At 42.7% G+C, this 16,027-nt stretch overlaps 1 protein-coding gene across 1 annotated transcript in view; it reads left to right on the forward strand.

Moving 5' to 3' along the window:
- The window catches only part of ABCC2 (ATP binding cassette subfamily C member 2), a 69,769-nt gene that overhangs the window by 8,776 nt on the left and 44,966 nt on the right, over positions 1 to 16,027 (forward strand). Inside the window, 10 exon segments of the mRNA XM_082631506.1 lie at positions 1,601 to 1,726; positions 3,563 to 3,697; positions 3,905 to 4,012; positions 4,425 to 4,480; positions 5,680 to 5,914; positions 7,874 to 8,037; positions 8,864 to 9,041; positions 12,070 to 12,324; positions 13,379 to 13,444; positions 15,423 to 15,560. Of these exon segments, the coding sequence (XP_082487632.1) occupies positions 1,601 to 1,726; positions 3,563 to 3,697; positions 3,905 to 4,012; positions 4,425 to 4,480; positions 5,680 to 5,914; positions 7,874 to 8,037; positions 8,864 to 9,041; positions 12,070 to 12,324; positions 13,379 to 13,444; positions 15,423 to 15,560 (1,461 nt within the window).

Consider the following 16,027-nt stretch of genomic DNA (forward strand, 5'->3'; position numbering starts at 1 on the left):
GAATGAGTAGCATAGATGGATGGGAGTAGGGAGGGGTGAAGGTAGGGGAGCCGATACTAAAGATCTTCATCTTGAGGGATAAGGTACTGGTGGACCTCCTCAGTGGAGGTAATAATTCTCCCTCCTGATGGGTGGGCAGTAGTCCTTTAGAACAAAAAGATGTGTATCATGTCTTATGAGCTCATAGTACAAATATTTGACAGACTTGGAGTCATCTTTGGGTCACAGAGTTGCAGTCATTAACTTCAAAGTTTATATGGGGAGAAGGCTGGGAATAATGACCAAGGAAAGGGAATAGTGCCATTCCAATTGGGTTGGAGGAATTCCCCCTTTAAATCTATTTTATTAGTTATCTATTGCTATGTAACAAATTACTCCAAAACTTAGTGGCTTAAAAATAAACTTTTTTTTTAAAAATCTCAGTTTCCATGGGTCAGAGATTTGGGAGCAGCTTACCTGACTTCAGGGTCTGTCATGAGGTTGCTGTTATTAATATGCAGGCTCTGCCTAAGGTCTGAAGGCTTGACTGGGGCTAGAAGATCTGCTTCTAAATTGACACACCCACATGGCTTTTGGCAGGAGGTCTCAGTTCCTTACCAAGTGGACCTCTCCATAGAGCTACTTGAGTGTCCTCACGATGAGGCTGGAACTTTACCTTGCTGTGAGTGATCTGAAAGAGAGAACAAAGAGGAAGCCACATTGTTTTCTATGACCTAATCTTGGAAGTTGCACACTGTCACTTCTGCCATATTCTATTTATTTCAAGTGAGTCAGGGTTCAGCCCATACTCAAGGGAAGGGGAACTAAGCTATCTTTTGAAGGGAGGAGTATTGGAGGATTTGTGGATGTATTTTAAAACCATGAAAATCAACATTCCTTAACAACACTTAGCATACTTTGAACTTTATTCCATTACTTGAACTATATATATATCCATTGATTCCATAATTATTGAGTGTGTTATCTGAATCATTGCCTACCATTTTTATTGAAGTATAGTTAATGTACAATATTATATAAGTTACAGATGTACATACAGTGATTCACAATTTTAAAGGTGAATACTCCATTTATAGTTATTATAAAATATTAGCTATATTCCCCATGTTGTACAGTATATCCTTGTAGCTTATTTTATACTTAATAGTTTGTTCCTCTTAATCCCCTACCCTTATATTGCCCCTTCCCTCTCCCCACTGGTAACCAACTCATCTGTTCTCTGTGAGTCTGCTTCGTTTTTGATAACAAAAAGAATATAATATAAATATAAATTCTCTAGTTTGTTATATTTTTTAGATTCTACATATATGTCCTTCTCTGACTTATTTCACTAAGCATAATGCCCTCCAGGTCTATCCATGTTGCTGCAAATGGCAAAATTTCATTCTTTATTATGGCTGAGTAGTATTCAATTGTGCGTGTGTGTGTGTGTGTGTGTGTGTGTATATCACATCTTCTTTATCCATTCATCTGTTGATGGACACTTAGGTTGCTTCCATATCTTGCACTACCTACCATTTTTATCATCCATTACTGGGAACCATTCTATTCTTAAGAGTGATGTCTTCCTAACAGTGTTTTTTTTTTTTTGCCTTCTCAGGTGCTTGTTGGGTTTCTTCTTATTCTGGCAGCCATAGATCTGGCCCTTGCACTCACAGAAGACACTGGACAAGCCACAGTCCCTGCCGTTAGATATACCAATCCAAGCCTCTACCTGGGCACATGGGTGAGGCCCACCATCACTTCTATCCTGTTTATCTTCTCTCTACTCATAGCCATCCTGCTGAAATTTGCTCTTGTGGAATGAAATAAAGTCCAATTTCATCTACCTTTTTCAAGGGACCTATGATGAAGCAAAGCTTGGTTGTAATAGGGTGAAACCAATTTTAACTTTTCATTTGCTTTTAAACACTACTTTTAATGCCTTCTTCCTAAGGTAAGTATTAGCTTTAATGATTAACATGTGTAACTTATGCCCTCGTATCTTGCCATCTAAGGATCACAGATGAAATCCAAGTTTCTTGATGTAAAAGAATTTTCTACATGCTGTAAACATTATTTTTAAATTGATTGGTGACTCTAATCAATGGATCACTGAGTCTAGACTTGTTTGTGTAAATTTGATGACAGAAACTTATGTCTCTCCTACAGGCAGGGTTTTTTGTGGGGGGAGGGAGAGCTGTATAGTGTTTAAAAAAACAATTGAATTCATTACCATCATTTTATTTTATTTATTTATTTATTTATTTATTTATTTATTTATTTATTTATTTATTTATTTTTTTTTTTTTGCTGTACGCGGGCCTCTCACTGTTGTGGCCTCTCCCGTTGCGGAGCACAGGCTCCGGACGCACAGGCCCAGCGGCCATGGCTCACGGGCCCAGCCGCTCCGCGGCATATGGGATCCTCCCAGACCGGGGCACGAACCCGTATCCCCTGCATCGGCAGGCGGACTCTCAACCACTGCGCCACCAGGGAGGCCCTTATTTATTTATTTTTTATTTTTGGCTGTGTCGAGCAGCTTGTGGGATCATAGTTCCCCAACCAGGGATCAAACTCAGGCCCCCAGCAGTGAAAGTGCCAAGTCCTAACCACTGGACCGCCAGGGAATTCCCATTACCATCATTTTGAAAGAGGAACATACAACCTAATTATTTTGATTCCTAAACTTTCTTGAAAAATCAGAATGCCTGGCAACTTTGGGCCGACATTCCCACAGGGCAGTGGTCAGCTAGGACTGAGTAGCAGTTGGTTGCATTAGACCAGGTATGTGCTCAATACTGTCCTCCACCCTCACTTCACTCAGTAGCATGCTCTGCTTGGCCCCTGTAAGGACTTCATTTTGTCACCGTTGTTATAAAACAGAGAAGAGTCTAGACAGCAGTGCACTGGAGCCAGCTCACGGAGCTGACTGCGCCTCTCTTCCCAATCCTGCGTTTGGTGACATCATGTTGGAGATTGAAATCCACCACGGTGGGAGTATTTATACCATGGAAATTCACACATGCCACAAATCATGGCTTTGTTTTCAGAATGCCAGTTTACTAGCACAGCACTGGGTCTGGGAAAACAACATTTAATTAATTATAACTAAGTGAATAATGCGAGGCAAAGTTTTTTGTTGTTGTTAATTGCTTAGTCTAATATTATTAGAAAATATTGTGATACAGACACCTTGCACCTATTCAGCAGAATCTGCCTCCCCAACCTGATTACTGTAGTGACTGAAATTATTTTCTTGGGCCTTAGAAAGATTTTTCTGGCTCCCATCTGGCTTCCATTCAGATGCAGGTGGTGACCCTCTGCGTTCTTGTCTGACTCCCTCCCCAAGTGTGGTGAATAGAGATGGGATAGGGAAGGGAGTTCCAGAGAGAGCACTGGGGTCCTGAAAGAAAAAGTCGGATGGTATCAGGGAGGAAATGTACTATTTGGCATCAGATTAGTTGCAACAATCTCCCCCTTCAGCCCCCGTTTCTTCCCCTGTTCTCTGAAATCCTTCTTGCTTCTTGTCCTTGGTGTTAGTGACAATACTTTTCGAAACATGATGTGAATTTCTCTCTAGATCCTGGTTTTGCTGATCCAACACAGCAGGCGATGGTGTATACAGAAGGACTCTTGGTTCCTGTCCCTATTCTGGATTCTCTCAATACTCTGTAGCACTTTCCAGTTTCAGACTCTGATCCGGACACTCTTAAGGGTAAGGAGGAAAGAGATGGTGTTATGAGGAGGTACCGCTGGGCAACTTCTAAGTTGGAGTAAATGACATAAGGTAAATTGAGTTGCAGGGTAGGATTGTATTTAGGGGATTTGATAATAGATTTTAATCACAAGCATTGATACATAGGGGCTGTTTAGACTTAATTCAGATAAAAGGCTCATTTTCTTTGTCCCCTCCCCCCCATAGGGAAGCAGTTCTAATCTGGCTTACTCCTGCGTGTTCTTCATCTGCTATGCATTCCAGATCCTGGTCCTGATCCTTTCAGCATTTTCAGAAAAAAATGACTCATCAAAAGTGAGACTCTAAATATGACCACTTCATATATTATTTAATTGGATGGTATCTTGACAGATGTAACTTTGAGATGTCTAGGTCTCATGAAGGTTCCACAAGCCCAGAATATAGTAGTATAGTCCATTTTGTGATGTAAGGAAACAAAGTGACTAGAATTTGGAAACACTTTTATATTGACCCACCAAGCTTCAGCATAGACAGTTAATTCATACATCTATGCCAAAAAGTCTGGTTATCATTCTACTGGTGACCTTAGGGTCTCCAAACAAACACGTTGACCAGTCTACTTCAGTGTCATATCTAATTTCTAGCACAACATCATATTTAGAAAACTCAGCTTCTGATTTTAGAGTTCCATAGAATTCCTGTTTCTAATTGATTTACTGTCTGATTTTTTGTGTGTGTCTTGCAGCATCCTTCAACCACAGCTTCATTTCTGAGTAGCATCACGTTTAGTTGGTATGACAGGTAGGAAATACCTGGAGTGTGGCTTGTCTATATCCCTCCCCCCTCACTCTCCTGAAAGTGATGGAAATCTTAATTTTAAAAGTGCCTGCCATGGCTTCCATTTCTCCTCTACTTAGAGTCAGAGAATGTTAAAACATCCAGATCAGTTTACTGCAGTCCCTTCACTGGGCAGATGGGGAAGCTGAGGAGAGGAAGGAGGGGGATGTGCTCTTGGTAGCCTGGGGAGTTCCATGAAAAAAAAGGAGAGGAGGAAAAGGAGGCAGTAGGACAGGAAGAGGGAAATTTGGGGGCAAGGAGTGCGGCACAGACTCAGGTAAGGGATGAAATAGCTGTTCCGGGCTTCCAGAGGATCTGGAGCAGCCATCCTTGGCCTTTGTAGTTCCATGGACCCCTTTGGCAGCCTGGTAACACCCATGAATCCCTTCTCAGATGATGTTTTAAATGTGTACAATAAAAGACATGGGATTATAAAGGGAAACAAATATATTGAAATGTAGTTACCAAATTTGTGATATAGTAATACATGTGCTTCTTTATTAATGCATTAAATATCAAGACCTAATGCTAGCTGGGTTTAATAGTTTCAAAGCAGTGATGAGTGTAAATGAGCCATGAAAACATCTGTGACTTTTGTTACCTGGTAACAAAGGTACAAGTACTCTGTTTTAGAACTGTGGTGGGTTGACTACATTCATATTAGAAGGAAAGGCTAAATTTCAGTTAGAAGCTAATAAAAGTAAAGATGTAATTTATTTTCCATCCATGTTCTCAAATCCCAGGTTGAGGAGCCCTGATCTAGAGAGAGAGAGTATTACAGGTGGCCTCCAGGTCTGCTCAGTTCCTTAAGGGCACCGTGGAGGCTCCTCAGGGAGATGCCAGGGCAGCAGAGAGGCAGCCAGTGTTTGAGAAGGAAGGAACAGGATCGGGGGAGGTGATGCTCTTTTGGCTCTCAATTCAGTAGGACTCCTTCCCCTTCTCTTGTTTTCTCCCACCTTCCATCACCCCCACCCACTCCCTTTTCTGCTCTCCCCACTCCTCTTTCAAGCTCCAAGAGCTAGGAGCTGGGCTAGTAGAGCAAGGGAGAAGCCCCATTCTTCTATCCCTCCATCCTGGGACTGGATGGTTTTGACAGAGGCAGCGAGGAGACAGCCTCTGGCCCCACCCGCAGGGCCTCAGCCTGTGGGTCACTCTTATTCCAGCACTGTTCTGAAAGGCTTCAAGAAACCTCTGACGCTCGAAGATATCTGGGATATTGATGAAGAGACTAAAACAAAGACACTAGTCAGCAGGTTTGAAAAGTACATGGCAGGAGAGCTGCAGAAGGCCAGGCAGGCATTCCAGAAACGGCAGCAGAAGAACACCCAGCGGAACCCTGGAGCCAGGCTGCATGGTTTGGACAAGAACCAGAGTCAAAGCCAAGATGTCCTTGTCCTGGTAACTTTCCCATGAGTGTCTGTCCGAATGTGCTGTCTGTCTTAGGCAAGAGGACACCAATGTCCTGGTGAATCTGTCCTTACATTTTGACAGCACTCTATACTTTACAGTGCATTTTATATTATTAGTAATATTCACAATACTAACAGTACCTTAGTACTATATGGATACATGGGAGTATAATGTAGTACTGATCTCTCTCCTTTGGGGTATATTAGAAATTTTCCACAATAAAATGTTTTTTAAAATAGAAAAATAAAAGAATACCTTAGCATTACTAGAATCTGCACGTCGGTGGGATTTAGCATTAGCAGCTAATTTATTTTTTTATTCACTTGAAAATATTTATTGAGTACCACTGTGTGTCAGAGACCATTCTGGGCACAGGTATAAGGATCAGCCTGAAAGAGTCCTCACCTTTAGCGAGCTGGAAAATAAATAACAAACAAATACATACATTACTCTGAAAGAGTAGTAAGTGCTATTTAGAAAACATGTTAATGTATCTGGGGTGAAGTGCTTCCTTAGACAGAGTAACAGGAGAGGCTTCTCAGAGGAGATGATATTTGGGCAAAGATCCAAGCGATGAAAAGAGCCCATCAGAAGGAAGCGTATTTCACTCAGAGGCGCAGGAGGGGGAAGCTGAGTGGGGAACATGGTTGGCTTGTTTGGAGAAGAGAAAGAGGATGTGAGAGCATGGAGAGAGAGCCTGAGTGAGGGGTGAGGTGAGCTCAGGGAAAGGGGCGGGACTAAGTGGTTTAGACCCTCATGGGCCATGGTGAGGAGTCTGGATTTTATTTTAACTCTGATGGAAAGCCGGTGGAAAGTTTTGAGCAGAGGAGTAATGCAATCAGATTGACATTTTTAAAAGCCCACTGAAGCAGCTGCCAGGAGAACGGATGGTTGGGAGGCAAAAGTGGAAGCTGGCAAGCAGGTTGAGGCAGTTGTTCAGGCAAGAGACCGATCAGATGGGATCCCAGTGAGAGAAATTACAAGAGGATGTCACTGAGGCTGAGAAGCTGGAACTGGGGGCCTGGTGGGGACTCCTGAGACAGGAAAAGGAAGAGGCGGGAGAGTGGGTGGTGATATCCCATGTAGTAGATTCCCGGGGTCGCTGAAACAAAGCACCATGAGCCGTGTGGCTTAAAACAACAGAAATGTATTGTCTCACAACTTAGGAGGCCAGAAGTCTGAAATCAAAGCATCGGCAGGGCCATGCTCCCTCTAAAACATGTAGGGAAGAAACCTTCCTTACCTCTTCTACCTTCTGGGTTTTACCAGCAGTCCTTGGTGTTCCTTGGGTTGTGGATGTTTTCACTCCACTCTCTGCCTCTGTCATCATGTGGCCTCTTCCCCCATGTCTGTGTCTCTTCTTACAAGGACACCAGTCATATTGGAGTAGGACCCATTCCATGACACACTCTAATGACCTCATCTTGATTACATTTGCAAAGGCCCTATTTCCAAACAAGGGCACGTTCTAAGGCACCGGGGGTTAGGACTTCAGCATAACTTTTGGGGGGATTCTATTCAACCCATAACATCCCACAATAACCGTGAGCAAGAAGAGAATGAAAAGGCTTTTAAGCATCCGAAATATATATATATATATATATATATATATATATATATATAAAATCATGCCTGTGCCCTTCCCTCCCACGATGCCCCACAGTCCCCCAGTCAGAAGCTGTTCTTTGTTTTTACATGGTATTCTCACCAGGTTTGTTGCCTGTTTTCCTAATCCAAAATAGATCCGAAGTATCAGTTAGGAGGGGGAGAGGGGAACAGTGATAGCAGCTAAAAGGGTGAATGGGACCAGGCAGTGGAGAGAAGACCGAAACCTGTACAAAGAAGGCAGCAGGGCTCAGGGGCTAACACTTGGGAACTGTTCAGTAAAGACAAAGTCTTACACCACACAGCTCTGCAAGCACTGATGTTGTTTGGTTTTGTACCCAGGAAGAAACTAAAAAGAATAAAAAGAAGTCTGAGACCACAAAAGACTTTCCCAAGTCCTGGTTGGTGAAAGCCCTCTTCAAAACTTTCTACGTCATCCTCCTGAAATCATTCCTGCTGAAGCTGGTGTATGACATCCTCGTGTTTCTGAATCCTCAGCTGCTGAAGTGAGTCCCCAGGCCCTGGGTTGTCCTTTCAGGGCCTCCTCTGCCACTCTGCTTTTTGCGCCTTGTATATGCAGGCAGGAGGCTATTATTAAGTTTCCATTTTTTTAAACGCTCATAATTTTCTTCAACCTTACAGCATTGTGTTCATGAAAAGCACAAGGCATTTTTCAAGATCTAAAATGATCTGAAAAATCACTTAGATCCTTTAGCCTCCCTCTTTTCCATGTCCTTCTCCTCATAGGAAGCCAGGTGCTTCTTAGGGGTGCTTTCTTCTTAAACAGAACTGCTGTGAGCTGAGTCATGTCCAAAAGGTGGGCCTCATACCCCAGGAGAGGCTTGTACATAGTCTCTGTAACCTCATTGCTCCACAGTCAGGCATTCAGTGGGTGGTTTGGGTTAATCACGACAGGACTTCAGTCTGCCAGGATCTATGGAATGAACTATCCTCCAGGGGAAACCCTTCTAACTCACGCTGGATACATGTCCTAATTCCTTTCCAGGAATCAATCAACTTGCTACATAACAGCCTCTTTTACCAGAGGGTAGGGAAAGAGAGCATCAAAGAAAGCACTGCAGTGGCAGCTTTGTGGAGCACACGTTATCCCGTCTCACGGTCATGGGTCGTCAACCCTTAGCCCTTGCTGCTCATCTCCAAAAAAGGCAAGAGCGCTGGCATGGCTGTGGAGCTCAGTCTTTCAAGAGCATTGAACAATTCTGGTCACTTTTGTTACCAACAGGGTAGGATAGCGTAGCTGGCTGTGCACAAGGAGGGTGAAGAGCCCTCGGAGGCTTGATGGGCACCACTTACTTGGTTTTGCTCTGGCAGATTGCTGATCTCCTTTGCAAATGACCATGATATATATCTGTGGACTGGGTATCTCTATTCAATCCTCTTCTTCGCCGTGGCCTTCATCCAGTCTGTCTGCCTTCAGTATTACTTTAAACTGTGCTTTATGCTGGGCATGAAAGTACGGACCACCATCATGGCTTCTGTATATAAGAAGGTAAGTGGAATATGCCAGGCATCACCAAAGAAAATCCTCTTTGTAAACATGAGCATTTCTTCCAAGATTGAGGAAAATTTGGTGGAAATGATAACTGACCTCAACACTGGATTTTGGCTAAACATACAGCCTTCTTTGGAGACGAAAATGAAAAGTGTGTGTACAGACATAGAGCGTCTGTGTGTGGGGGGTGAGGTGCACTCCAGGGAAAAGCCGGCAAGCTGTTCTCTGTCCGGGATCTGCCCTTCAGCTTTGAAGGCTTGCATGCCATCCCTCTCTTCCTTCCTCTCTCCACAAGGTGACAACACCTTGGGACAGAATGTAAAGTCAGAAAAGAAGCTGGCCAAGGGCAGACTCTTAAAATCACCAACATTTAAACCAAATACTGCATGAAACTTGGCTCATAAGACCTGGCGTGTCTATCTCAAATCACAATTTTGCCATAGACTAGAACGCTCTGTGAACCAGGACTCCATCTCCCCGGACTGACTTTTGCCTAGCGACTTCTTTTTCTCAGTCTTGAGTAACGACCAACACTTCCTCTGCCTGATTCCTTTTTTGGATTTGTAAATACCTCACACTTGTTACTAAGCTCTGCAGACTTGGGAGCTATTCCATTTCCTTAAGATGATTTTGCCCATCTTCCCTCTGACACGTTGCTTTTAATATTTAACTTTCTCAGAGCAACTTTATTTCCCTCTGTCCTAGACACCAAGGTGAATTCTCATTTTTTCCCTTAAGAAATGAAAGTAGAGTCAAGTATATCTCAATTTAAAAAATAAATAAAAAGAAATGAAAATAGTGACTACAAGCCTGAGGAGAAAATTCATCCATTAGGAGATGATAATTTTTATAGGTCAGAACATCAGTCGGTTGCCTTTTCTTCCTCTTTTTCATCCACAACTGGAGTGTTCCATCATAGTGATTTCTCTGTTACAGTTCCTGATTTTATCCTTTGCTTTCCTCTCTTAAAACTCCAGTGTGTCTTTTGTCTTTCCTGAGTAGATGTTGACTCGTCGAGAGACCCAGAGAGGTGATCCAAATGTCTTAAGATCAGAAGTCTGGTCAAGTTCTTTGAACTCCCAGATACCCTCACACTGGAATTTGTCTTCACCAAAATTAAAATTTTAATCCCCTTATTCCTTCTGGAGATACTGTATTTCTGCTGGTTTGCAGGATATGAGGTCACTAACCAGGCTGTCTCAGACATTTCTATGAACATATACTTTTACAGTTGTGATGATTCATTTCCACTACTGTGATTCTTAATATATATTGATATATTCCAGGTTTTGCAACTGTTACAATCCATAAGGAATGTGTAAAATAGAGCCCTTAATGAGACCTTCATTCAAATAAATATTGCCACTAAAATAGAATTTTTTTAAAAGATTTTGTTTGATGTGGACCATTTTTAAAGTCTTTGTTGAATTTGTTACAGTATTGCTTCTGTTTTATGTTTTGTTTTTTTGGCCCCAAGGCATGTGGGATCTTAGCTCCCTGACCAGGGATTGAACCTGCACCCCGGGCATTGGAAGGCGGAGTCTTAACCACTGGACCACCAGGGAAGTCCCTAAAATAGAATTTAAAATTGACTAATTTTATATGTTTAGATTATGCTTCATTTATGAAACATTATGAAGCATTTTTTACATCCATTATCAATTCTTAGCCCTGGGAAGTAACTGCATTACCCCTATTTTACAGAGAAGTGGGGCTTAGATCATTTCAATGCCTAGAATCACATAGACAGGACCTGCCTCTAGACAAGGGCTATTGGGACTAAATTAATGACTTTTCCACTTTACAAAGATTTATTGAAAAAAGAAAAGTATAGTGATTACCTTGAAGGGTAATTAGATGTTACTTTTTGTTTTTGTTTTTCAATACCAAAGGGGAGGCATAGCAGTGAAATGATGTCTCTAGAACCTTGGTAGCCTAATATTTTAGGAAATATCCTTCTTTTTACTGTACAACCAAGAATCCTGATATATTCTAAAGACTTTATTGATGGATTAAGATGACAGTAGAGCTTCTAGGAGGAGGAGGAAGGTGATCTCTAGGGCCACTCATAGCCCATACACTGCCTTGTGGGAATTAGAAGAAGGCTTTCATTCCTCTGGAAAGATGTAGCCCACACCAGAGGGTGGCTTGGTGAGCGTAGTACAAGCTGGTTTCATGCAGCCACCCCCACCCCCCAGCCCCTTGTCTGGGAGCATTTGTACAAGGCACTGCTGTAAGTGACAGACTGTGTGTCTCAGCCTTCTGATCTCTCTAACATGAGAACAAGAGGCTCATGCTGCAAGATTCATGCATCTAGATATTGCCCTCAAATTCCTGACAATAAGTCATTTTGCTTCTAGTGTGTGAACCCCGCAGGTTTCCTCACCATTCTAAGATCTCTGTCCTCCTTGGGAATGGTTGCAACCTCCTCACAGTATGGCTCCAAATTACATTGCCACATTAAAGTCTGCAAGGCAAGAATGAATACGTGCTTCTTCCTTTCATCCCTCCATTCCTTCCATCCTTCAGTATTTGATTTCCCTACTGTGTGCATGTGAAAGCGGTAGTGAATTGGACAGATGTAGCCCTTGTCCTTACAGAGCTTACAACTGGTGGAGAAATAGAAAAACAAAATTACACAGTGCAGTGTGGTGAATGTAAGGGCAGAGGGGTGTTAGGGGCATACACAGGAGAAACATCTAAACTAAACTTGGGAGTCAGGGAAGTCTTCTGAGAAGTTCCATCTAAGTTGACACTAAGAGATAAATAGGACTTTTCTGAGCAAAAAAAGTGTGTGTGGAGGAACAGATGTTGGGGAAGGTAGGAATAGCAGGAAAGAGTGGTCAAGAATGAGAGAACGCTGTGTGTAAGATTTAGTGACAAGAAGATCACAGCTCCTTGGAAAAGTTGTGTCCATATGGAGCCCATCCTTCTACTGTCTTTCACTTCCTTCCTGAATTTCCCCTCTCACTCCCCAGTATCCTTGGCCCTGTCCAGGTGTCCCAATTCCAATCTTTGTTTTCAGGCGCTGACTCTATCCAACCAGGCCAGGAAGCAGTACACCATTGGAGAAACGGTGAACCTGATGTCTGTGGATGCCCAGAAGCTCATGGACGTGACCAGCTTCATCCACCTGCTGTGGTCAAACGTTCTACAGATTTCCTTGTCCATCTACTTCCTGTGGGCAGAGTTGGGACCCTCAGTCTTAGCAGGTGTCGGGGTGATGGTGCTCCTAATCCCAATTAATGGGGTAATTGCCACCAAGAATAGGGCTATTCAGGTAAAGAAACAGTCACTGGGGACATGTTTATGTTCTTCAAAGTCTAAAGTCTTTTACTTCCTCTATTCTGACTTGTGATTGGAGTTTGAGCAACGCAAAGCTGGTAGAAGACTTGCCACTGTCCCAGATGAACTTGGCTTTATCTTCCCTTTTCATCTTCTGACCACTCTTAGGGTTTATATACTCTGTCTTGATTCATATTCCTCATTGGAAAGAGAAGAGCCACCCAGGGACCCTGCCTATAACTCTTACACCCTGCTCCACTGGGCTGTTCTTAGCACAGGGATTATTGGCCCTGTTTCTCCATCATAGCAATGCAAACCAACCACACAGAGCAGTCACATGAGCGACCCAAACTTTAGGCCTAAATCCTGGCAACCAACCCTGCTACCACCAGGCAGCAGGGCTCCATGTGGACAGTTGTTAGCTAGGCCAGCAACCATATTTTGGATGGGTGAACTCAATGGTGTATGTCATTTAGTCCTTCATTTGTTTTGCATTCAGTTAATTGCAAATATTTAAAAAATATTGTTTGTATATCCTATTTTGGGGGGAACACAGCAGCAAATTAGACAAGGCTCTTGCTCTTGTGGAACTTAGGTTCTACTTGGGGTGGAGATTCAGGCCATAAACAAGTAAAAGCAAAGAAGGAAAATGTCAGTTATGATAAGTACTATGTAGAGAATTAAACAGGGTGATATGCTAGTGAGCGGGTGGGTGGCAGTTTTAGATTAGGGGATCAGGAAAGACCTCTGTGAGGAGGGGACATTGAGCTGAGCTCTGGACAACAACAACCTGAATGTGAAGGAGGAAGCCATGGAAAAAACAACCTAGGAGGAGGGCACAGTCAGGCCAAGGCTGTTCGGGTTCAGAAAGAAGGTGGGTGTGGCAGGGGCGGGGAGGCAAGGAGGAGAGTGGGAGAGACACAGCCCATCACTGGGCACCTCAAGTTCTCACCAAGTGACAGCCACAGCACCAGTGAGATTTAGTATCTGCAGCAAATCTGGACCCTCTCACATGGAAGTGTGTTCTGTGTTTCACTTTTTCCTGGCAGGTTCAAAATATGAAGTATAAAGACAAACGTTTAAAGATCATGAATGAGGTTCTCAGTGGGATCAAGGTGAGTAGCTGAGTGTAGGTGACTCTCTGGGCACAATGACAGCAACAGTGGGTTCTTGGGCTTAACAAACCTGCTAGAGGTTGTGGACTTCTGCTTCTGGGCCTGTGATGTGTCCTGTGACTTCTGATTCATTAACCCAGAAGTCTCCTGTTTCTTCCCCTGGTACTCCTCTCAGGACCTCTTTTGATCATGATTTCTATTTAATTATGTTAAATGGCTGTTTTGTTTTTGTATTTTACTGTAGAGATGGTCAAATGTGCACAAAAGTAAAGAGAATGGTTTAATGAAGCCCCATGGATTTATCATCCAGCTCCAGCAATTATCAGCATGACCTAACTTGTTTCATCTATATCCCCACTCCCCACTTCATGCCCTGCTAGATTATTTAAAATCAAGTCTCAGATATTTTGTCATTTCATTTGTAAATACTGGGTATGTATTTCTAAAATAAGAACTTCATTTTTTAACATAACCACAATACGAATAGCATAGCTGAAAAAAAAAACCAGTCCTTTGATACCATTAAATTTCCCCAATTACCTCATACATGTCTTTTTAATTTAATTTTATTTTACCATTGGTTAGTTTGAATAAGGATCCAAAAACTGTCCACACATGGCAATTAGTTGATAGTGCTTTTAATCTACAGTAGTCATTTGGTCATTTTAGAGAAAACAAGTTGTCTTGTTCCAATGTTTCTCGTAAATTGGTGGTTAGATCTAGAGGCTTGAGTATAGTTTGGCTTGTTTGTTTTTTGTGTTTGTTTGTTTGGGGTGGGGTTGAGGGGCAAGGATACTTTCAGAGAGTGCTTGCTTCCTAACTTAGCGATGATGAGTGTTTATGGGGTCCAGGCGTTGTCAGCCTGACTCATCCCTTATTGTGTTTCCTGCTGTTCTTTCACCCAGGGCAGTGATTTGTGGCCCTGGAAGCACATTTCAATCCCCTGGGAAGTTTGTAAACCCACTGAGGCTTGAGGCCTACTTCAAACCATTTTAATTGGACTCTCTGGGGGTGAGGCTCAGGCATATATATGTGTGTGTGTGTGTGTGTGTGTGTGTATATATATATAATTTTTTTTTAAAGCTCGCTAAGTGATTCTAATATGCAGCCAAGGTTGAAAACCACTGTCATAAAAGTTTTAGCAGCCACTGATGATCATTGCCTTGTTCTATTATTTCATTAGTAGTTGCAAAATGGTGATGTTTTAATTCCATTATTCCTTTGGCATTGCTTAGCTGGAATTGTGTAATGAAGAATGATCTTTAATCACCTAGTTGGTTACCCTAAAATAAAGTTTGTACAGGATAGGCAGGATAAATACAAGCTTCTTTCATCTATTTACTAGTTTTCAAAATAATGCATTTTCATCCTTCAAAGGTGACCAATAAATTCTTTTTTAATATATACGTTGTTTTTGAATTCATGGACTTTAATATTACCCTAAACCTCTTGAAAATGAAAAAGAGGCCCCTTTGAACATCCTGATATTTCTCCACACAGAGCTCTATATGTCTTCTTGCCAATGTGGCAAAATGAAAGCATAGACCTGGTTTCGGGTCTCAGCTCTACCACTCGCTAGGGTGGTGGCTTTGGGCAAGTTACTTAGTCTCTCTCAACCTGTTTCCTTATTGTTAAAATGGATGCAGTAATTCTGTTAGAGTAGGTGGCTACCTCTTCCTGGTTTTCCCAGAACTTTCTGGGTTTAGCACTGAAAGCCCCATATCCTGGGCAACCTTTAATCCCAGGCAAAGTGGGACAGTTGGTCACACTTAGGACTAAGTAAGATAATGTATATAAAACGTTGTATACCTAGTAAGTTATCAACAAATACAAGTTACCTTTCTGTAATCACACTTTATAATCTGAATTTCTACTTCCCCAATTTTGGGGGAGCATATCCTAAAACATGGGTGGATGTTATGCACCTGATGTCCTTTTGGGGCAACAGTGTAAGCTGTGCTCTTTTCTATCCCATTAGATCCTGAAATATTTTGCCTGGGAACCTTCATTCCAAAACCAAGTCCACGACCTTCGTAAGAAAGAACTCAGGAACCTGCTGACATTTGGGCAGTTGCAGTCTGTGATGATATTTCTCTTATACTTAACTCCGGTGCTGGTGAGTGACAGGAGTCAGTGGGCTGGGTCAGCTTCCTGGAGAAGAAGGTCTGTTTAGATAGACTGCCTGCACCTGTAGGCCTGACCCTGAAATCCAGGGGCTCATCAAGTCCTCATGCTGCTATTCCTACCTCATGTCCCCAAATCTAGTTTCACCCTTGTGCACAATTTGGTCGTCTTGTCGCCCAGAGCAAGTTTCCAGGGGGTTCAGCATGAATGTGGTATCCAGGCATGGTCTGCGTGGGAAGGCTTCTTATCTTCCTGGGGAGGCCACGTGGGTCTGTAGCGGAAGGAACACTGATAACAGGAGCCAGGAGACTCGAGCTCTGGTCCCAGCAATGCCATTAGTTGACTTTATGACCTCAGGCAATATATTTCCTCCTCTTCTGGGCTCAGGCTTCTCATCTGTAACATGGGAGGGTTGAGATAATCCCTAAGACTCCTTCGACTCTGGTACAGTACTGTGTT

Source organism: Mesoplodon mirus (assembly GCF_964341445.2).
Source record: "Mesoplodon mirus genome assembly, chromosome: 2".
NCBI classification, from domain to species: domain Eukaryota; kingdom Metazoa; phylum Chordata; class Mammalia; order Artiodactyla; family Ziphiidae; genus Mesoplodon; species Mesoplodon mirus.